At 38.4% G+C, this 24,360-nt stretch overlaps 1 protein-coding gene across 1 annotated transcript in view; it reads left to right on the top strand.

Annotated features, from left to right (window-relative positions):
- ITGA9 (integrin subunit alpha 9) overlaps nucleotides 1-24,360 on the top strand; it is a 225,011-nt gene that overhangs the window by 161,201 nt on the left and 39,450 nt on the right. The window contains exons 19-23 of the mRNA XM_017822886.1: nucleotides 7,344-7,430; nucleotides 8,796-8,875; nucleotides 12,096-12,185; nucleotides 14,829-14,937; nucleotides 18,556-18,663. Of these exons, the coding sequence (XP_017678375.1) occupies nucleotides 7,344-7,430; nucleotides 8,796-8,875; nucleotides 12,096-12,185; nucleotides 14,829-14,937; nucleotides 18,556-18,663 (474 nt within the window). The remainder of the gene's footprint in view (nucleotides 1-7,343; nucleotides 7,431-8,795; nucleotides 8,876-12,095; nucleotides 12,186-14,828; nucleotides 14,938-18,555; nucleotides 18,664-24,360) is intronic.

Below are 24,360 nucleotides of genomic sequence, written 5' to 3'. Positions count from 1 at the left end.
GAGACAGATTCCAGAAAATACAGATTTACTCTGATGAGAATTATTTTCCTCTATGACTGCTTTTGTCCCACTGTCTGTGGAAGGAATATATAAAGCTCTCTATTCCAAATTTTTATGAGACATATTACAGACATCACAGGGAAAGTCTGCTGTCTCCAGCCATTAGTCACCTGGACAACTCCACTGGAGATACTGGTCATCCACAACCATAAAATAGGCAACTGTTCTGTACTTGGGGGATGCTATCAGTTTGTCCCAAATTAAAAACTCTATGTGACTTAGTCATATGGCCCACTGTGTCCACATTTAAATGGCATTCCTTATGTTATTAATAACACCCAGGTTGTGCACCAGTGGATGAGTGTTGTTGTGTGGGTAGTTGGAAGTCTGGCCTTTAAGCTCCCGCTTTGCTGGCAGAGTATGTGTAGCTGTACATTAACACATATGGAAAAGGGTCATAGAGTTAGGCCTAGCCAAGCAGCATAGTTGAAATGTGGCCAACCTCACAATCAGTGAGGGTCAGCTGACCTACCAGCTCAGTGGGGACAGTGTATCTTGGTGATGTTCCCTGGATTATTTCCTATATGTTGAAAAAAATAATTTCAGCTGTTGTCAGCAAGCAGGGAAAAGAAAGATTTAGCTGGTGTAGTACAGTGAAAATTGATAAAGTCTAATTGGTCTGTTAAAATGGGAACTAATGTGTCAGCAAAGGAGGTGGAACTTCTCAGGGTGGCACCAGATCTCCCTTATTCCTTATGGTTTCACCCCTTCCCTGCAGGTCCCTTAAAAGATGAAAGAAGCTTTATTGGTTGGTTCTGAAACTTGTTTTGGGGTTTAATCACTTGAGCTGAGTGAACAATTTCTGTTGCCTCTTCAGAGGCAACCTCTTCTGAGGTGCTGTGCTCTAGAAATTTGCTGCACTAGCTTTTCGTCACTTGAGATAAATGTTTATGAGAGAGTGTGTTGGGAATATCCAGTAAATAGAAAAGTTTTTGTCTTTCCTTTTTTGCTCAAAGATTTGCCGTGTTGACTGGGATCAGTGAGCTCATGATCTGTAAATAACTTCAATTGAGAAAGGAGAGGAAAGAGGCAAGAGGCTTCAATTAATTATATAGAAAGAGTTGTTTTCACAAAATAAGGAGCAAATCCAAGATGTTTGAAGCCTGACTTGTTGGGTTTGGGGTGGAGTGTGCCTACAGCATTTACTAATGAGGTCATGGAATAGGACAGGAAATTTCTTCCTAAAGAAAACTTTTTTTTCCTCTCTAGTTCTTTTTATGAAACAACTGTTGAGGTTCCCCAATGCCCTTTCAAATTTATTTCTCATAATGAATTAAAGGATCAATTCATTAGCAGAATACAGAATGCCCCACTACCCCACATCTTCAGATGCACATTTGGTTGTGTGCACGTCAGCATACTCAAGTATGTGGTTTTGCTCACTCGTTAAGCTCTGGGATGACAAGGGTCTTTGCTGGTGAAACAGCAATTTGTAAAATTTATGAAGTGTAATATTCATATTTGCTGATTTGGTTTGCTAGGGGAATATCTATGTGTTAGAAAGTAAAGGAAAACTTTCAGTCTCTGTGATGCTTTTAAAAACAGACCTATGCGATGCACACACAAAATCTTTTTGTTTCATTGTATAATTTGATTGGATATCCAATATTCTTCAATCATTGCATTCAAGACGTTAGATACATGCTAGTTTCATGATGATGTCTAGCTGAGCAAGTCTGTATTGAGTCTAGGAAATCTAGGAATAGCAGTTAATGAATAACAATAATTTTCACATTATAGTTGCTATTGATGCTGATTTATCATTGACTTGGCCTTCACATTATTCACATTGTTACTTAGCATTCCACCTGTGTTTGGAAATTATTTACAACAGATGAAATGTGTGAAGCTCAAGATCCAGAACTGTTATGTTAAAGAGTAAAGCCATTTTAATTTCTTTCCATCATGAACATCTTTTCCCTCCTTATGAGTGATTCCATTACATACTTTGCTTTGGCTAGCGGAGAACTGTACACAGAGGAGTTTCTGAACACAAGGTGTTTGCTTGAAGTTGCCAAGTAATCTGTGTTTCTAAAAAATGGAATAAAACTCATGGGATTTTCACTCTTAGAGCAGAAACTCCTTGAAATGCACATGAGAATTTTTCCTTTTAAAAGCTTTTAAAGCTATGGCCACCTGTGCCAACCACTGCAGTCCATCTTCAAAGCTACTATCAGTAACAGGATTTTTTTTTCCCAGCTTGGAATGCACACTCATAGCTCATGAGAGGCCTTGTGGCCCTCCCAGGTGGCCTGGTGCCACCACCGTGTGTCACAGCCACTGCCTGGGAAGCTGGCCTCAGAGAAGCAGCGCATCCCAACACTGTGCACAGTTCTCCCTGTCAGATCCCTGGTTGTGCAGTGTTGAGAAAGTTGGGCACTTATGTCAGTGGGTGTTTGAAAGCTCTGTGCATTTGGAACTCTTGAAACAGATGAACAAAAGAGGGAACACCAAGCCCCAAAACTGCAGGCTCATTTTGTGAGATACTGAGATATCCAAATGTGAGTTGATGATGCCTTTGGCAGTGGGCTGACGAACTTGGGGAAGGTCTGTGCCTGGCAAGGTCTTGCTCAGAAACATGGAGGAAATACTGTCTGCTCAGCTACCAGAGAATACTGAGACAAAGGACACATGAGACTGCTAATTATCCAAAGAAAAACAAGGCCCAAAAGGCTTTTGAGGATGATAATCAGAGCAACTTTTAAGAGATATCTGAAGTAGATCAGACCCATCATTTCAGTCATTTCAGATGATTTTTACTTAAATTATTGTACAGTGCTGGTCAGTTTCCAGTCAGTAATACCACTAGTCCTCTTTGTGTTGTTGCAGTTTTATAATAACCAAGAAAGCACCATTTTACAGGAAAGTGTGGTATTCATGGAATTTTGTGTTAGAAGAACCAAGCTGTATGCACATGAGGGGGCCTCCAAGATTAAACTACTTTCAGCTGTACTTACTCTCAGCCATAGGGAAACTCAGTCTGAGCCAGACTTTTTATTTGAAAAAAATCTCTAACCTTGTATGAGTTCAGGCATCCATAATTGCACTGCACATGTGACCCACATTCTTTGATGACCTCAGTTGCTGTGGAAAGAAAGTACATTAGTACATTCAGGAGGTAGCTGTTAAATTAATTGGTGCATCTTCATATCCTTGAAGCCTCAGTGAAGGCCTTTAGAGAATTGTGAGATGGGGAGAGAAAAGGGTAGGAACAAAATAAAAATTCTGCTCTCCAAACCTTAGGGAAACCCACAATTTGTTGATAGCACAACTGAAGGGTTTAGACCGAGATTATGAAGAGTGATTGGAAGAAGCCATTTCAAACATCATCAGAGAGGTGAGACTTTATTTTAGGTTCCTGACTTGGGAGGTGTTTATGTTACCCAGCTTTGCTAGCTAAATGTATAGGAAGCAGATTACCAGCTATGAACAGACATATGTTCAATGATATCTCCCAAAAGTAAGAAGCTCTTAAATTGCAGGTCCATTCTATATAATTGCCCTGTTGTGTGGAACAAAACATCCAGATGTTTATCTAGACTGTCATTTGGGAAAGTATCCCTACTCATGAAAAGTGCAAGTCGGAATTACTGAGGTATAAGTATGTGTTTTAAGTCAGGATCCATGATGATAATAAAAAACTGTACGAATTTAGAAAATTTTCCCAGTACCCGATGTAAGCCTCTACCTTTGGAGCAGGCCAGAAAATTTCCAAATAACTAATGGGGGGAGTTAGTTATAAAGTCTGTATACTGGAGAGGATATAGTAGGTAAATGTGTAATACCTAACTTTTGTGGCTTAGTGTAGCATGAAGTGGACTGTGCAAGTAGCCCTCTTTTGTGATATTTTCTTTGCATATTTGCAAATTGCAACATTCCCAAGTCACTGCTTCTAGGCACTATATTAATATGATCATTAGCAGCTTCCTGCTCTACTTAGTTGAAACCACACATAATATTTAAACTTAAAAACACTTATGTCCAGAAGTAAGGCCAATTTGTTGCACCTCTGCTTATTCCCCCAATCACATAACCCAGGGGTTATGTTTGACAGTATTACACTGCAGAATCTGAGTGGTTGTTTCCCCATTGTGCTCCTTATAATGGAGTTAGAACTTGACTGCTTCATTGCTCATGTTATAATTATCAGGAACTTTTCTTTCTGTGATAAAGGACTTTGAGAAACAGACTGTGAGTCAGCCTGAGCTTCATATTTCTCATAACCAGGTCAATATTTGTTATACAGTAATAATACAGCTATTTGACTAATTATCTGGCTATATGTATGATTGACTGAGAGTATAAAATGCTATGAAATGTTTCAAAAAGAAAACAAAGTTTTCCAGATAAACCTTCACAGTGTCTTATTGGAAGGGAAACTTCCAACCCCTTTGGCTGTGTTTTCTATGTAAACTTGAAACTCATGCAATAAGCTGAGTTCTCAGCTGAGTTGTGTTGTTATAGAGAAGCGTTGCTCACAAAAAGCATTATTACCTAACATGAGTGAGAAGTGGCATCCACAATTTCTGTAAGCCCTGAGTTGCACTGCTCTTCTGTATTTGTAAGATAAGACAGCACCTACCCTTCAGACTGCTGGAACAGTGTGAAAATTGAGTTTATTTAGTGCTTACAGAGTGAGAGAGAGTGTTAGAGAGCTGGCCACCATAGGAAACCTCATGAAGAAATGATTTTCTCTCCCTCCAAAACAGCTCACTGCAAATAAAGCCTGAAGCCAAACAGTGAGCAGTGAATGAAAACCAAAATATTTACTCATTAAGTTAGCTTCTCCATCCTAATCACGGAACAAGGCAAGGAGTCCATGGGAAAAGTTTTCTGGGTAGCCTGTGTAATTTATAAATGTATGGAAAGCTGACCTAGTGTGATGCAGTCAAACTTAATCATTAAACTGGATGGTATGTTAATGAAGCCAGAAGGTTGTTCAAGTCAATCTTACTGCATCCATTAAACTTTTCCAAGCAACAACAGCAAAAAAAAGCCAATGCTATGTTATCTGTCATTTGCTTAACAGGAAATTATAAAACCTGCAGCCTGCCAGCTGTCAGGGCTGCAAAGGCACCAGTGTGCAAAATGGAGTGCTCTTCTTCTGTTATCAAGATGAGAGTTCTTTCTTTTATCTTGTTGTTTCACATCTCTGAAGGGATATGACCTTGAGGAGAGGAGGCAGTCTCTTGGGTCTGTCTAGTCACTGTCACCACCAGACTGCTATGTAATTAGAAACTCCTCTTGAAAGAACATGGGCTGGGATTTGATGAAAGATAGTTCATAGTTTGCCCCACTTAACAAGGGAATTTGAATAACCCAGAACCATGAATGTTTCCAGAGGAAACAGCTGTGAAATTTTTCATTTGGTTATGCAGCTCCTCAGAGTTTATGTTCACTTATCTCTTGCATAAAACTGAGAACTTCACAGATTGCTGAGAGGAAAAGGGAGTGAAGGGGACACTTTACCCATGAAGCACTTGTTTTTCTGTTTTGAGTTAAATGGAGGAGAAAATCTAATGCACTGTATGACGATGGCTGCTCTGTACTACTGAAGCTAGATGTTTCATTTGCTAAGCAGTGCCATCTTTTGTATTTCTGGAAATAGAAGCCTACTGAAGATTGCAAGGAAACAAATCCAAAAAGAAGCTGAATGGGGAGTCCACTACTCTGGCATTTTAGTAGTACTGCAGTAGTATCATTCCATTAGGCATTGATTTTCTCCTTACATTATTTTTGCTTCTCATGAAACCAGTGAAACACTGTCTGAGTCAGGTAAGAATTCGGTCTATCATTTTCTAGAACTGTGTGCCCTGATTTGGACCATGATTTTGAAGGTAAAAGAGACTTGTCTTTCAGATTATCACAGAAAGCAGTTCAAAGGTCAAGAATCTGAATGCTGTCAGATGCCTAATTAGAATAATAAAAATGTCTGTGAAGTGCTAATGTTGTGCTTGGGTCAGAATGCGAAAGGCAGAGAGATGCTTATAACCCATGTTTATGGTTCAGGAAGCTACTTCCACATATGCTTGTTACAACTGAGAATGTTACCCCTGGAACTTGTAAGTGCGTATTTAAAGCAGAACTCATATTTGAAGTAATTTGGGAAATGTACACAAGAAAACAGAGCCTGGGCTTTGCAAATTGCTGTAAATACTGAAAATAGGTCAAATAAATCATAGGTCTTGTTGCTAAGAGATTCTCAGCTACGTGTCTAGAATAAAGTTAATTTATAGATTCAGATATCTAAAATTTCGGTGTTCGTATTGTAGCTGCATACCAGTACTGTAGTTCCAGTGATGATGTAGTCAACAGTAGGGCCTAGAGAGGTCTCCAACCCAGTCTAAATTAAACACTTGCATTTGGTCTGCTGAACAGTTTTCTACATCCTTTGACTGCAATAGGAGCAGTGACATGTAGATCACAAAGCAATCACTTGCTGTGTAGGCATTTAAAAATGTATATCAGATTCTAGAGTTGAATCCCACTCCTAAAGTTAGTGAGGATGAACTTGCCCACAGTGACAGAGCATTAAATTGTTCCCCAATAATCTGGAGATGAGAATATGCTGTCCTGAAGCCAGGCACTTATTTTATGGAGCAATTAAATATTCTCCATTCAACACAAGTATTTTTGTTGTAGTTCAGTCACCAGTCAAGCAGGATAGGGCTGCTCTAACCATTGGCATTTGAATTATTGACAATATTCATAGTCAATGTTTAACATGAGAAGAGGATCATCCCTCTACTTTATCTATGCCACCATTGCCTCACTAAAGAAGGTTGGTATCCTTACGAACATGATTCATTTTGTGGACCAGAGCAAGAGATCAGGGCAGTGAATGTCACCAGGACATTAACTTTCTCTCCTGCATCTGTGTGTGGCATGGCTTAATCACTGCCTCCTGAGACAGTTCTCTTTTTATGGTACTGGTATCTGGAAATACTACCTTGGGAAACTTGTATTCTGGATTATTTGAAAGCTGTCTTTTAATGAACACAGGGCAGAACTGATGGTCTGAGTTATCCAAGTACTTGGGCTGATCCCCTGGCTCTAATGTGTTTAGTCATGTGGTATTTTCTTATATATATATATATATATATCCCTCAGAGCAAGGTTCTGACAGTTGTATTCTTCCCAGTACTGGTCTGACTGAGGTGGAGTAAGGAAGTGCTACACAATGCTATAGTGGGAAATGTTTAGTATTCTACAATGGTATTTCTTAGCAATCCTCTTTTTCTCCCCAAATCTATCATCTCATGTTCTTTTTTATTTTCTTACAGGAGGAGCTGGGCATTGCCTGTGAGTTGCTGGAATCAGATTTCCTCAAGTGCAGTGTGGGATTTCCTTTCATGAGATCAAATTCTAGGGTAATGTTGTGATATTTGCAATTTGCAGAGTAATAGTTCATTCACCTGTGTCTCCAAGGAGTGGCTGGAAATAAACTGCTCTATTAAATGTCTGTGACTGATACTTTCTCTAGCTTTCTAACCCAGATATCCAAGCCTTTCACAGTTACAGACTGTAGCTGTCCTCTTTCCCAGCATACAGAGCCAATGACAGTGCCCTGTGTAGTGCAATAAAATGCTTTTGAAAAATGATGCAGGAGTTGCAGCTGTGAAAAGCTTGCATATTTCCTCTGTAGAAAATTAGAAAAGAACCCTCTGTCTTATTTATGTTGCCTTACTCTGTTTTTATCTTTGTCTTCTTTCCCATTAAAGTGCAATTGAATTTATACAAATTACAATGAAAATGTACTAATGGCTTTTTCATATTATGGTCTCCTGGTAGATTTTTTAAAGAGGATTTTGTTCAATAATAGAAGATGCACTCTATCATGATGTTTAAAAATCCAGCTGGGTTCTTTCTGTCACTAAACTGAGCTGGATAAATGACCAACTCAGAAAGGTGAGAAAATAGGGAATAACTTTAGGATGACCCAAACAAAAAGAGTCTGAAATTTTTCAGAAAGTTTCAATTTCATGAGCTAATCCTTTCCATTTGAATTGGAATATCCTTTGACCCAACACAAAAGTTTTTGTTTTCTTAGTCTTATTGACTCTTTCATGCTCTTTTGAAACATCTAAAAATATTTTTAACAGAATAGAAAAAATAAATGCAGTAGCAAAATATTATCTAGAATGTAAGAATGTAAGCCGTTGAAATTAGTATGAATTTCGATACTGTTTCGCTTGGCCAGAACCCATTTTGGAGTTAGGCAGAAGAGTTGTTTCATGGAGAAGTTATTCATCAAATTAAATTCTCTTTTCAGAATTAGCACATGATTTCACCCATTATGATGAGTGTCCTGAATGCTGCTTTAGCTTGTGCCACTTGCTCCAAGTCTCTGCAGGCCTGTGGTGTGATTTTTATTCCCCTAAAAGATGTCTTCAACAGCAAATATATAGATTGGTGCTGAGACAGTTTCAGGTAGTGATCCCCTTGTACTGAAAAACTATTTCCCTGGCAAATGATCTCCTCAAGAAATATCTTTGAATGGCAATTCTAGTAAAGGCCTTTTCTCAATGAAAGGAAAAACCAAACTCTCTAGTATTTGATGAGAGGCAAAATGGCTAAGATTTAGAAGTTAATCTGCAGTAGAGGAAAATCTCTTACGTGTATCAAAATATGCTACTTTTTTTCAACTAGACCAGTAACATATATGTGAAGTTTCAGAATAAATACATTTTGAAACAATATGCAGTATTTCTGACTACTACTTTTTCTTTGCACAGTATGAGTTCAGTGTGATCTTTGACACAAGCCACTTGTCTGGGCAGGAAGAAACGCTTACCTTCCTTGTCACTGCCCAAAGGTAAGGGGACCTTTATATGTCTGGATGACTTGGATATTCTTTATTGCATGAAGTGTGTATTACATATGCTTGACAGTTGTGTGATATTAGTTGTAGGCATGTATATGTATAGTAAATTAGGTTAAATTACTCAGGCTAAATGCATATATTTGGATAATGCCGAGGAAGCATGTGTTGAAGCTTCCTGAAAAATGAGATAGGATCATACATAGGTTTTCTTTGCCAGGCAGTTGCAATTCTGAAGAAGCAACCTGTATTCTCTCAGTTGAAAGGCTCTTGTGTTTCAGTGGCCATCTCTTTGGGCCCTGTATCAAGCTCTGCTCAGTTGATGATCAGCACCAGACAGAACCATTTGTTCCAGCATTTGAATGAAATAAGCATGCTTGGATGCAAACCAAAAAAGATAAATGCTTTAGTCAGATGGTCAGGGATCTCACTGACAGGTTCCAAAGTTGCATGTCTATTTTTCCCTGCTCTGGATCTCGGTGAGCTATGACAGATTGCGGAATATGGCTGAATAGGGTACTTCCCCCAGGGCACTTGAAGCAGGCATGGAAGTAGGTTGACGCCAAGTTTGCATCATAGGCATTTTATCTCGGGCAGAATAAAAGGTGTGACACGTGCTCTGTGTCTCCTAAGATGATGTACCACAAAGAAACAGACTCCATGGGTGATTCAGTCACAAGCACTGCCAAGGTCTATGTGGGAACCAATGCACAGCTGCATTAACATGGGCCATAAACTTCTGCTTTGATGTGCTGCATGTGTGACTAGTTCCTGCTTCCACTTACTGTGTGAGTGAGCCAACTTCATACTCTTCCATGTCAAAATCAGGATCTCCAGCCTGAATTCTCCTCCCAAACTGGATCACACTTCTCCAAACGGCTGGAGATGAGATGAGATGTAGCAGCTGCTGAGTGACTCTCATGAGGCATAGTCTTCCCCTACAGTAACAGCTGTAGGTGGGATCAGATCCTGCAGCATGTAGGACTGGTATGAAACACTGAAAATGAGACCTTGCATCACCATGTCTTTCGCATTAGGGAAGTTTTATTCTCCCTGAGGAGAAGTGAATCTTTTGTTTAGGTGACCCTGTGATGTGTCTCAGTCAGACAGATACATCAGTACATGCTGGGTGAATTCCAGCTGGTGCAAAGATGGGTCGGCAGTGCTTTAAATTTGCCCAGCCAGTGTTTTCCAGCTATTTTATCTGCCTTTGATAGCACAGGACTTCCCTATGTGACCTCACTCCTCATATTTCTGTGCTGTGCTGGTGAGAAGGGCTAGTCAGTGCCTTTAGATGGAGCAAAGAAATAAACAGTAATTTTTATACATGATCAGAGTTGTTAAGAGAAAGTTTCTTATTCCAGAAGTTTGAGCAGGGTGACAGTTATGTTTGGAAGGATTCAGCTGAACCTCCAAAGACAGCAATGCAGGCCTCAGTGCTGATTACCCTCATTTTCTCTGTGACTTTGGGCAAATTGCTCAATTCCCTTGCTGTCAAATAAGTGTAACAAGAGTTGCATGAAGCCCTGAGGTAAAGTCAATGATAAAGAAATGGAGAGGAGGTGCCTGTGCTGTGGCCAGGCTGCAATGAGTGAGGACATTGTTTCCACACAAAACTGGAGCTGGTGTGGCAGAAATGGCTGGACACAGAGAAGCTATGTCACACTGTTGTGGGAAAGCAAGTTTTGCCATCCAAGTGGCCATTTAAGCCTGTGCCTTGAAGCTGCAAATTTGGCAGTAGCATCTGTAACAAGAGACTGGTTCAGTAGTGGGACAGATCAATTGGAGAAAGAACTTAACATTGCATTACATTGCTTTTACACTATTTGTTAAAAAAACTCCAAAACTAAAACAACAAACCACAATAAAACCCCAAACCCTCTTCTTTGCTTCCAGGTGATTACTGTTTTTCTAGAGCTAAATTGACTGAGTTGTATTCTTCTTTTCTGACAGTACCTTAACTCCATTAGAAACAGATAAGAACATATCCATGAACTCTGTATAGAATTCTACTTGCCTATTCTGTTTGCCACCATGGTATATCAATATTTATATTGGATGAGAAATGTCTCCATTTTGGACTCTTCTGTAAGCCTATTCAGAGGAAGAGCTTTTATTAACTGATTTTTTTCCAGGACCGAATGTTTGTGGGTTTTGCTGTCTGGGCCATAGTTTTCTTAGCAGACATGGCCAGTGTGTCAGTTGCAGAAAGCTGAACTGTATCTATGCATCTATGTGCCAGGAGGCTCTGTTTTTGTAATCTGAGCAACTCATAGTTGAGATGTTATTGCCCTCAGTGATACTGTCCTCAAACAAATATGATCCTATCTTTTGTTTTGCCAGTTTGATTTGTGAGTAATCCAATGAACTGCAAGGCAAAAGTGATTCCAGAGTCATAGCTAAAGAAATGGGAAATGTATGTAACATATCTTTCCAGATTGTTCTGAGCTGTCTCCCACCAAGCAGACTCACCATCAGAATTAGAATAGTTGCAGGTTTGCATGTTAGACATGCATTTCAGGAACCTTTCCCATATGTTAAGTGTTCACAGTGAAACAAAGTGACTCAAATGAGAGATAATTGCTCACTTTTCTTGTTCTTTCTGCTTTTGACCAGCTGAGGCAACAGCCTTTGAAAATATAAAGTAGAAGCGCTTTCATTTTGGCAGCTAAATACAGGAAAAGGGGGGTGGAACTGCTGAGAGGTTATGGCTGGTTCAGTGCAAGAGTCTCACCCAAAAAGCTGCTTGCAGTGGCACCAAATTTGTGCTGTAGTACAATGCAGATACATTGAAAGCATTGTTTCATTTACTGAGTCAAGACCCTCTCTGGGGGACCCCCACAAACTGACATGCGAGACTGGGAGAAAACGAACACCTGCATTAAAGTCTGAATGTCCTTGTATCTCTCCATTGTATGATGGCTGCTGTAATTTCCCACAGACATTTGAATTCACACCTTGTTCCAACATACTTTTTTTTGTTGTGAGCCTGATCTGTCACAGCCATAGAAGAGCAGCCACAAAACACATGCTTTATGTGTCTGCTCTCTCCAAGACTGAGTGAACAAATGTAACTCTTAAGACTTCTTAAGGAACTGACGTCATTCAGATAGAGAGACTCAGAGTACAAGGCAGAGAGATGGTTGCTGTGAAACTGTGTGATATTGCAAATGCTGTCAATTTGCAGAATGTTTATTTTTCCTTTCTGGCATAGTGGAAACCTAGAACGCAGTGAATCTCTGCATGATAATATTCTAACCCTGTCGGTACCTCTGATGCATGAAGTGGCTTCATCCATCAATGGGTAAGTATCAGTCACCAAAGCAAAATCAGTACCACTACTACTACTACTACTACTAATAATAATAATAATAACAACAACAACAATAATAATAGCTGGGTGTCTTTCAGTGAAAAAATAAATTCTTCTCTTTGTTTATATGTAGCCAGACTGTTACTTTTCCTTGTTTCTCAGACTCTGGACATACAGACAGCCTCATTTAGTATCTGGAAATTTTATTCATTCCAACACTGTACCTCTTTTACACATATTTCTAATTAATGCTAATTAGTTACCATCACATTTATAGTAGGTATTTTAATGTCTTGTTTGAATTCAAGTGATTCTTTATATCTGATGGGCCTTAAAATAAAAAAAAAAAAAGAACAAGTAAACCATGGCCTGTTCCTTAGGGCATGGGTTGAGAGTCACCAAGCCAAAGGTTAGAGTCAAATGTTCCAGGATTTCAAGGAGCTTGGTGAAGCCTGTTTGCCTTTCTATTTAATATCACAAACAGAATTTGCTTCTATTTCTGTTCATTTTCCCACTCCCTCTACTCCCTAGTCTGCGAGGCATCTGACTATGAACTGGAGAGCATCACTCACCCTTTGATTGAAATACATGTATAAAACATAGCTGTTGTGTCCTCTCCCCAAGGCTACACATGTACAAGTTCCTGCCTTTGTAGTTGAGACTCTTCCCTTCCACTTGGCATCTAGCATAAACAGTACTTGAGTTGGCACTGGGGGACCTGGTCACTGAAGGTGAATTAGCATTCATGTAGACCAAGAAAGCTGATATTAATTCCTAAACATACTGGGGAAGCAAAACTTCATCAGCAATGTCCCTAGAAGGTTAGTGTCTGTTTTAGCCACCATCTGTGGGAACCTCCAGGCAGTAGATATTGTCTAAATGACCAGTGCTGGATGGCATCAGTAGAAATCAAATATTTCCTTGACTACTACGCTAGATGTGTAGGAAAAAAGCTAACTTTCACTGACATGGGATTTGACTGAAAAGGTGGGTAAACTCAGATTCATGGCCTAAACTGGGTTTTGTCACATAAAGTTGATTTCTATCTTGTTGCATGGAAATAAAATCCTTTTCAAAATCGATGGAAGGTATGCTTGAGCCTGCTCAGAGAAATGAAAAGCACTGTCAAACCTCACAAGATGACAAAGGACAAAAAGCAAGGACAAAAATCTCCATATTGAGAGTACAGTCTCAGCAGCATGTTCTGAAAGTTTTTGAATGTTTTCATTGTTACAGATTCTTCAGAAATTTAACTCTGTATCCCTTGCTTCTTGATGCTTTGATACAGATGGATTTTTGTTCAGATTTACAGATATGAATGCTTTCATTTGTATTGTTAGATCTCTGTTTGTTACCTACAGAATGCTGCATGCCAAAAATAATATAAGTTGGGCTCTTTTCTTTCTCTTCAGAATGTACTTTTTTAAAGCACAAGGTCTCTGAATTTATAAGCCCCACTCAAATGACTATGTAGATTATTTTTTTCTTTCTTAGACACAGTTTAGTTAATTCAAGTTCACAGAAAAGTCCAACTGACAGAGAAAAGTTGGGTTTATTGGAAGGCACAACATTCCCAGGCATGGTAACATTAGCAGTACTCTTTTTTCAGATGTCTTTTTGAACCTTATTTTTCCTATATGAATCTAGGGGAACAAACTTCATTCCTGGTCATAAATAGCCCAGAAGGGCTTGTACCATGTTTGGGAGAAGCCTTCTAGCACAACACTGTAAATGGGAGGAGTAAATCTATCTCTCACTGTTTCCCCTAGCAACCCCTGGCATAGGAGGGAGACAGGAAAAAAGTAAATGTACCTAAACAGGCTTAAAATCCTGTCTCAAAAAGCTCTGACTCCAAAGGACAACCTGAGAAGGAAGCAGAGTTTTAGGCAGTGATGAGGACCAAGGTTCGTTTGAAATTACACCAGGACTGTTTCCAGACAGTGGAACAGCCTGAGATTAGAAGGATGCACAAAGGATGCTTAAAGCACTCCTAGTCCTCTTCTGCAGGATTTCCAGGTACTGTGTTGTGCTTCCAAGTAATTTCTGATAAAATCCTACTGCATTTTACTGTGTGATCAGCTGATAAGAGTGGTTAAGGAAACTTGGCCTGTTCCACTGAAGTTGAAAGCAGGTTATATCCCCTCTACTCTCTCCTTTAACCATCTCTGAATCATAAGGGTAGTAAAACTTGGATAATTAATTAAGTGTTTATTCCTGCTTGCTATGAAAATGTACTTCAGTGAATATGTAACTGAAAGTTACATAATTCCTATTAGTTACTGTTTCTTCAGATTGACTTCACAGCGCAATGATTTCCTGTGTTACAAAAGCTGTGGGACTTGCACAAATCATCCATGGCAGGGGCCCTGGAGAAGAGGTTTTGTGATAGGAAAGGAGAAGAGATAAGTAATAAAGTCTGCTTCAATGATGGGATGTTAATCCAGGTCAGTTGAGATGCTGCTTGTGTAGTCTAGTGTTGCCAAGAAGAAATCAAATCAGGAACAACAGATTAATATCAAATAGTCCCATAGAATTTCACATAACTGTAAAGCAAGGGTGCAAGTCAGCTGGACACAAATATATTTAATTTTGGTGACAAACTCAGCTTACTATATCTGTGTCTTGATCTTACAGAGAAGTCTTCCCTACTTCATTTTTCTATGGCGATTCTGTGGAAGCGTCCAACTTTATTCAGTTGGAAAACCATGAATGCCTTTTCCAGTCTCTCAACTTCACCCTGCAGGTAAAACTCCTCCTTATTTTGTCTGCTCTCCTGCTTGACAGCACATTCTGATTTTGTGTCTTTTTTATTCTGGGTGTGGTATGGACTTGTGACCGTGACTTTGAATCACAGTCATGGGCAGAATGGAAGCTTCGGACAATGTTTATCAGGAAGATCGTCCTGTTGAGTCATGAGGTTCCAAAAGAACTCCCTTACTTTCTAAACTCCTCCTCACAGAGGAGTCTGGGTGCAGCTGGATCCAATCCCAGCCCCAGACTTGGTCAACAGTTTATATGTAAAGGTTATATAGGTGTAATCAAGTCTTTGTATGACATTGTCCCACAGAATTAAGAATGACAAAACAAATACATTTACATGAGTAACATAAATTATTTATTTAAACTGATGATGATAATGATTAGACTAAAATACTTTAGTCAGAATTATTTACCACATAATATAGTTTTATTAATGGTACACTATTTATTAAATGAATAATTTCAAAGCTAGCTTTTATTAAGTAGAGATTGATGATACTCACCCATATCAAGAACCATGGGCAAATCTCTTGCACTCAGCCTCAAGGAGTAACTTTGAGGGACATCCCCACTCAAGGGAGGAATCTCTACACTCTCTCCTCAAAGGGGGATGTTCTGCTGTTAAAAAGCAGAACTGGGCTTTTATAGTATAGTGATCAACTGTCAATCATATGTCTTTATGCTACCTGTGTCAGCTATGCAGCCTTTAGCTCAGCAGCTTTAGACAAGTTATCAGTGCTATCATTTGTTGGTTCCTTTATCAGGAACTTTGTCTGCCACATCCTTACTGGTGCCAGTTTCTGTCAGGAAACACTGAATGTTTAAGTTTAGGACTGACGAGTCAGGCTGCTTTCAGAATTCTTCAACACCAAAAGCAGCATGATCCACCTTCTCCATCCACTGCTGGTAACTTTTGCAAATAGGTAAAGTTCAAGCTGTTTTACCCCCACCAAGGCAGAGCATCCTGCTAAAATGTTTTACAATGCATTCTTGATTGGATACTGTATTTACAGTGTGCAGGGATGGCATATGTCCTTTATCTGACTATATTATAACAAGAATTGCAAACAGGGCATCTCACTTCCATAAGAATGAAGCCACTACCATTTGTTGCTCTTTTACCTTTCATCACATGCTGAGTAAAGAGCTCTAGTTACTCAAGTGCCACATCTTGGATGAAGTCGCAGGTTAAAAGTGGAGAAGTAATTCTTTTTAGTGGCATGGTCTTTGAGCAGAGGAGTGGGCCGCCTTTATCCATGAGAACAAACACATGCCTATGCAAGGGATTCAGACTTGCTAAATGCCCCAGTATGAAAATGTTTATAGCATACTGATAAGAGTACAGTACAGGCAAGAGATAATGACACTAAAGAGGCAGATGTGAGAAGTTTTAATTAAATATTTCACAGCATCTCAGCATTAGTCAATTATTACCTATATTACACTGCCAGTTAGATGGGTTCCTCATATGGCAAAATATATGGATGATTTATTATCACAAACTCTTGTGATGTGTCCAAAATTAACTTGCACTGTGTTTCGCTGATGTGACTGTATCTATTACAAGCCCTTCAAACTCTTTTTGACCACTAGATGGAACTAGAAAATGATAAGTCATGCAGAGGTAGGTTCATTTATTGAGAATAATAGTGTTTCACCTTTTTTCTCCCTTTCTGTTCTCCTAGGCATGAATGCCACTCAACTCATAATGAATAACACGTCTGCCTCTGTGGACAGATTGCGGTCCAGAGCAATTAAACCCCCACTGTCATGTGGTGCCCTTAGCTATTTACTGAGAAGAAGTGAAAGCAGGATTTTAGGACATTAAAGCTTTTGTGAACCAGGCTGTTAATTCTTGTGATTCTGATTTCATTCTTGAGGATTTATAGGTTTTCCCCATCTTTCCCACCATAGCCAGTTATTCATTAAAACCAGATAAAGAACAGAGACACTTATTTTTTAATTAGTGAATATTTTCAATAAAGCAAAGTGATAACAGGAAAGGGAGAGAGAATCCATGAGATTCTCTCTCATGGCAGAGCCACCATTTGTCCTACTCATCCTCTTGTCTTTTATGCACACACTTAGAAGTTGCACTATTATTTTTTTTTCCATATAGAAGCAGAAAATTATACTGGAACAAGTCACAGATGTGCTCTCCAGTAATGTGCTAAGCCTCATAACTGTGTGCATCGGTGAGATAGGGCAGACTTTCATAATGGGCAAAGCATTGTTTTTATCACTCTTTGCTTAATTATTTTAAATGATTTGCCTGGCATTTATTTAACTTCTCCAGGTGGAGAAGAGTAATAGTTTCTTAACCAAGAAAAAGAGATGATTTACAAAAATATGGGGCTTTATAGCAGTTTTTATATGTGAAAAGCTATACAGGGTCCAATGTTAATGGAAACAGATCTACATTTTTTTTTTAAGTAACAAGACATACAATGAAAATGCCTTTTCTGCAGTATTCTTATACCTGATCTCAGAGAGATAATAAAGGTTTTTAAAGTGTCTCACATGAAACATTATGTTTATATTTCATGTAGCATTTATCATGCTCGGTTGTAGTGGGATTTCACCCCCTGCCTGGAGCCTCAGTGTTTTTGTGGTGATTTGGCATTACAAACTGATTCTCTTTGTCAGTCAGACATTTCTTCAGATATAAACAGTGTTTAAAGAATGAAAACCTATTGTTTTTAATATTTGTACTTTACACAATTAACAACTGATTGCTGCATCTTTTAACAGTAGTGGATAAATATTCTAATGGGCTTAATGTTCTTACTGTATGCATTTATATTTGTGGTTTTTTACTGTATGCATTTATATTTGTCTTGTTAGAAAGAACCAGGACATATTTTTCCTAATAAAAAAATGTAGTTACAAATGAAAACTTATTTTCATTTAAAGTTTTCCATGGATTATTTCTTTTTTGCAAAAAATCATAAATTTTGGGATTTTCACTAGATACATTTCAGTGGTGGGCAGGAAATTCTTTGAGTTTTTGTCAAAATTTTGAGGGAAGGGGATTGATAGAAAGCTAATGTTTTTCACCAGGAGTTTAATTAAATTATAAACTCCAGAACTTGAATGGAAATTGTTCACATGCATTTTCTGGCAACTCACTCAGTAAACCTGCAGTCCAGCAGTCACAATAATTGTTTAGCTTCTGCTTCATAAGGAAAACATATGCAGAATATAATGCAGTGGTTACCAGATGGAAATGAGAATGTTAACTGAGACAGTAATATTTCTTACAGCCTTCCAGATTGTATTACCAAAACACTCATACTACTAGCAGTGTCTCTGTGTATAAGGTAGAAATCTTATGCTGTTTGTATTGATGACTGGTAATTATCTTGCAAAACTGCTTCTTATTTCATACATGAGCTGTGCCTAAAGAATATAAAGTAAACTAATTCTTTAACTTCATCCTGACAGATACAAAAGAAGTCTTCATCTGAAGACATTGAAAAACCTGCAAAGTACTTGAGTTTCTTCAAATTTAACTATACTTCCAGCTGTGATTCTACAGTCATTTCCCATTAATGAGAAGTCATATATGTAATTTTATTGGTATTCATTTGTTCTCTTACAGGTTTACAATGCTGGACCAAGCACTCTCCCTGGAGCTTTTCTTGACATTTCATTTCCAAACCGCCTCTCTGCCACTGGAGACGAAATATTTCATATTCAGCAGATGATGGTGAGTATGTTATGATGTGTTTTGAGACCAGAGAGGCACTGAAAGCTACTGATGACTGAAACAATAGAAATCCACCAGAACCAGATGAATAAGTTGCTTTTTAAGATAATAAAAGGTTATTTGTACCTGTGGCCACATCATAAGTAGCTGAGCCCCTCCAGCTGTTGACTGCTCTCCCTCACCTAGGGCAAAGAACTGATTCTATGTTCCTGGTTTCCTACGATGCTATGTAAAACTAGGTCAGGCTAACACTGAAGAAAACATTTCCCCGAGTCACACCTCCAGAGAGGATTGAGTCTTAATTAGTCCTCCCTGGTTGAGGGAAGATTAAATGGTGTATGTAATATCAGTAGGATATGTTACCAAACTGACTGATGTTCCTTGATTTTTTTCTGTGGCTTTCTGCAAGAATACTAGCTATGTCTGAATACCTTATCAATATCTATTTTTCTGTAGTCCATGTTATAATTTGCTCTTTTTGAGTGGTCTTTTAGCAAACATAAGTAATAGAGAAAGTTATTCTTTCAACACTGTGTTTTTCAAAAGATGATTTTGTGTGAACTACAAAGAAATTCAACATAAACTGTGGTAAAGAAGACACATTCTTAGATTTCATTTCTAATATTTATTTATTAATTTCAAAACCTTTGTTAGACCACTAAAATACCATCATTTATACTGTGGTGGCCAAGAGAGGGAAACCTTACTACTGAGGTAAATTTAGTACTGAAATTCAGAGTAATCTACCTTAGTGATAATTGAAAAGAAGTATTATACTTTCTTGTTGTTAGCTACTTTTCTAGCCTTTTGGTTGAAAAGTATTACCATTCCTGATATGTAAGTAACAGTGTCACTGAATATGTGTAAACATAGATCCAAAGGATCTTTCTAAGCAGGTTCCAAGATTTTTGCTGTGGAAGGTATGAGATAAATATAGATATGGCTTACAGATGAGCACTAAAGACAGAATAACTGAGAAACAGATTGGAATATTGTATGCAATACTAGTGTGTAGACTGAGTCAATTCTCCAGCTAGACTGAATTAGTTCTCCAGCATGTGCCTCATTTTCTGTGGCATTGCATTTTAATGTTTTATTTAGTCCAGCCTTATAAACAGAAGATCACCTTTCCTTTGACAAGGATCGTGACCCATTTCCTTGGCCCTTTTCTGGTCTGTGTGCCATGGGAGGCAGTGTGTTCGCAACAGCAGCAGAGAGGTGGGAGTCCTCTTAACAGATTTTGTCTCCCTAAATGTCGGTACCTCCTCTAAAGTCAGTCATTCTATACATTCCTGTATAGCCAAGAGAAAGGAACAGAAAACAGCCCATCTTACTTAGAGTGTGATAAATTCCTTCTTGACATTACTTGTTTCTCTGTGTTGACTCTTCCAGAAGTCTGGGCAAATTGTCTTAGTCAAGGCACTCGTTTTGTACACTTGAATTAGGTGAGGTGTACACTACCCACCAAGTGGGCAAGGACTAGTTTCCAAGCATAGATGTCATTATTTCTGCACAAGTTGTCTGAAAAGAATGGGATGGACTATATGGTTTTGGATAGCTATTAGAAAACAAGGCAAACCCCTTAAATCTTGCACTTAACTTATTTTTCATTGCTGTTGTACATCTGATGGCTTACCAAAAAGAGGTCCAGCTGGCTAGTGTGGTCTTGAGCACTCTGCTAAGAAATGCTTACAGGGTTTATATTGCTTTTCCCAACAACAGGTTGCATTTCCCTGCATGTTGTTGGACTGAATTGTACTTTGTAGAATGTCTTCATAGGATTTTAAACAGCTGTTGTGAGATCTATCTGCATTGCAGGCTGAAGAGTGGTAGTAGGCAAGTATGTTTTTATAAGAGCTGTTTGCCTGGTACACTAGCATTCACTGGGTCATTTTGACTACTGATTTTTGGTATATGGTCAGTAGAAGTCTACTTCATGCCTTTCTAAACACCTCTAATATGTTAATAAATATTAGCCAAGCAAATCCTCTCTGGGGTAGTGGTTATCCCTGCTTTACAAATGCATAATTGAAACACCAAATGGTTTGCCCGAGGTCACACAGGAAATTTGTGTCAGAGCCAGGCACTGAACCTCTGTATCCTAAGTCTTACTATTGTAAGAGAGAAAGCATCCCACTCTTTTTCCTACTGCTTCTCTCCCACTGAGTTTTTATTGACTGAAAAGGGAACTAAAATCATGGAGCTTTTCAGCTTTTCATAGACCAAATATAATTAAACAAACAAACCCTAAAAGCAGATGAACTTTGGAAAATTGTTTAGAACAGCTGTTTTTCAGGAGAATTTTTGTAAGCATAGTCATTAAATATTTCAAGCTTTTCCTTATTTTCAACTCCTCAAAATCTAGATTGCAGTAAAGGTAATAAGGTAATAAAATCCTTTCAGACAGTGCAGGTGTTTCTGTAATTATGCCTTTTTGCTATAATTCAGACATTCTAGCTGTCAGTGTTGACAGAACTTTTAGAATAGGTGTTCTTAATACAGTAGATTAGGAATTGTCATTTATCTGTAACTGACAGTGTTGATACAGCATTTGCAATTTGATTACATAATGGTTTTTGTTTTAAAGCTAACAATTATATTGCTGTTTCTCTGATATACAGTAAAGCAGTGGAATTTATGGGTGAAAATGCATAATAAAACCACTAGAGTTTGTGTCCCAAATACACATATACCACACAAGATAGTTCCAGGAACCAATTCCTTCATATTGAATTGAGTGATCTAGTCTTTCAGGCACAAAAAATAGTAAGAGGAAGAGAGTCACATATGGCCCACTGGAACGGGCTCTTTCTCTGGGAGGTGTTAATAGGAATTATTATCTTGCTGGCCTTAGAGGAAATGACAGCCCTCATGCTTCCTCTGTTCCTGTTTTTTAGCTTTATTGCAGAAACTGTTTTAAGATTTTCTTCCAGACAAATTCAGGACACAAATTCAGGAATTTGGGGTTCTGCCTTAGAAATGTTCAGACACAATTCAAGGGGTATTGGGAGTTTCTGCAGCACTTCTCCCAACAAAGTTCCCAGTATATAAAGGGAATGAGTTGACAGTAAAAGCCAGAAGTAAACAAGAAGATGGATAACTGAAAGAAAACTAGAGGAACAAACCACAAGTGAAGTTCCTCCCTATTAGAAATTTTTAATGAAAAGGAAATTATAGAAATTTTCAAATAATTTTAACTAAGAATTTCACAGTTGACATTGGGTTTACGTAGTAAATTCTCAAATTCTGCAGTGGTAAATAATATTTTGGAAGCAGATAAGACAAATTAATAGTTGTTCACTTTTATGCATTTTTGTATTTGCTTTCTTGCAGAGGTTTCAAGACAACTTGAAAGCATAATAAATTAAATACCTCCGTTTGTTAGTAAAAGTCTTGTAATAGAATAGTATAGGTGATGACACAGAAGAGCTTCATCCAAGCCGAGAAGTTAGTCTTAACACAAATATATGTTCTCCACTCTTCAAGCCATTGATTATCTATTCTTCCGCAAAGGAAAACAGTGCACACTTGTGTGTGTGTTTTGGTTTTGAACTGAAAGATCAGTAATCTCCTTTGGCTATCCAGCTAATTTGGATGGCAAGGTGTGATAAACAGAGACCCAATCGGGCAATTTCCAATCAGAATTTTATTATATGATAAAAGCAAATTCAGCGCTGGGTGATCAGGGAAGGGGTCCAACAACTCCCAACGCCTGTCACACCCAAAGAAGTTAGTTGTTCTACATTTATTTCCAGCTACTTCATGAATATTCATTATACATAAGCATAAACATTACACATTGTTAAGTCAGACACTCTGCAGATGTCTGCTTGCTATCTATACAAAGTTATAAATTTTAAGAAAGGTCCTATTATCTATCTAACTAAACAAAATTGTCTCACTATAAATCCTACACAAGGTAAAAGGGAGGTAACTTGTTTTATCTCTTTATAGGGGCCCAATTAAGTTTTACGACTTGTTTTTCTTTTCTCTCCAGGTCATATTGACCCTTCACTGTTTCCTCTTAATCAACTCGAATTATTTTCTCAGTTTATCACAATGGCAAGGGGAGCACTACTTGACCTGCCAAGGAGCTGCTTTCTGGGGCCTCCAAAAAGATTTTCACAATGGGAGTTCCTACCAAATTAACCAGGGTATTTCCTGAAGCTGTTCATAAATTAGCAATGTGTCCAGGATTACTCTGGTGCTGGTTTTATGGAGCTTGATCAGATTGTTGTGTTCCTATTTATTTTATTTGCACTGAAGGTAAATAAATTATGAAGAACAAGGGATTAACTGTTGGAAACCAAGGTTGTCTATTTGAACTGGATAATCTTCTTCCCTCCTCTGGAGGGACCAAGAAGAGTCTGTTTAGGTGAATCAAGCATATGAAAAACTGTGTTATCATCCTCACTGAGATAAGAATCTTGTCAGAAAGTAAGATGTGTATGTTGCAAGTCTCTTCAAAGAGTTTGCAATCTAGGCAATGGAATAAAAGGGAATTTGGAAGAAAGAGGAAGAGAGAAAGAAATACTGTTCCCAATTTTTTGGTGAAAAGCTCCCTCCCTACATGTAACTCTTGATATCTAAGTCTAGTAATTACTGTTTTAGTAATAGCTACCAATAGAATATATTTAAATTACTATGTTCTCTTACTCTAGCAATTAATGTAGAGAGAGAGGCATAGAAGCAGCTCTGGAGAAACACTTGCCAGTCTCCATTGACAGTACAGAAACCATCTAGTCTCCCTGAGTTTCCCTAGTCATCTAAGCTTAGACCTTGAGAATTATCTCCAGAGAGCAAAAAAATGGGTTAAACCCCAGTCTTGTGAATCCTACTCCCATTAACCTCGAGTGTTAGCCAGTTAGCCCAGGGTCCTAGTTCCTAGTCTGACCTTCCTATCGCTTTTCGGTTAGGGAGCAAAATAAAGGTCCTTCTCTGGGAGGGACAAACAGAAGTCCTCCAGTTGTCCTATTATGCTTAGCATATTCACACTTCTTTCTGTGTGGATGAGACCTGGATTGCACCTTTGTGAAAGCTGGGTATCAGTAAGATTTTAAAAAGTAAAGAGAAGCTGGAGGAATTGAAGATAATTCCTTTTACAGGTTGCCTTTTAAGTTAATGGCTGCCTGAGCATGGGACTGTAGAAATGCTTGTCATGTTCCATAAGGAAAATGTGGAAATAAATTTTATTCTCTTCCTATGAATGTTGATACAGAAAAAAGTAAAATGGAAGTCAGTCCCAGAGCCACAAATCTTTCCCGTCTGATGACAGGTTATATTTCTAAGGCCAGTTTTGTATACCACTCATGTAATTTTTCTTCCTGGTATTAGCACAGTAATGACTGTAAGGAGAAGGAAGAAGTTAGGGAGAAGCTTGCTGCCTCATTCCATAAAAGGTCCCACCCAGGCTGCTTGAGGTTTTTCTTCACTTATATAATGAAAAAGAAATCTTTGCAATTTTAAAACCTTAAATGTAATTTCTACTTATTATCTGTATGTTTTATCTTCCACCAATGCTTTGGCTACTTCACTGTTGGTGTTTAAAACTTAAAACTAAGCAAAGAAGGACTGTCAAAGCTCTCTAAAGTGCTGGTAGTGCATGAGTGTTCCTGGAAGCCTATGTTGAGATTGTCAATCTCACTACTGTACGCTCCACAAACAGAGGTAAACTTGTATATTGTTATGAGTATGTAG

This window comes from Lepidothrix coronata, unplaced genomic scaffold (assembly GCF_001604755.1).
Source record: "Lepidothrix coronata isolate B3197 unplaced genomic scaffold, Lepidothrix_coronata-1.0 Scaffold3, whole genome shotgun sequence".
Taxonomy (NCBI): domain Eukaryota; kingdom Metazoa; phylum Chordata; class Aves; order Passeriformes; family Pipridae; genus Lepidothrix; species Lepidothrix coronata.
This window is presented reverse-complemented; position numbering and strand designations above follow the sequence as displayed.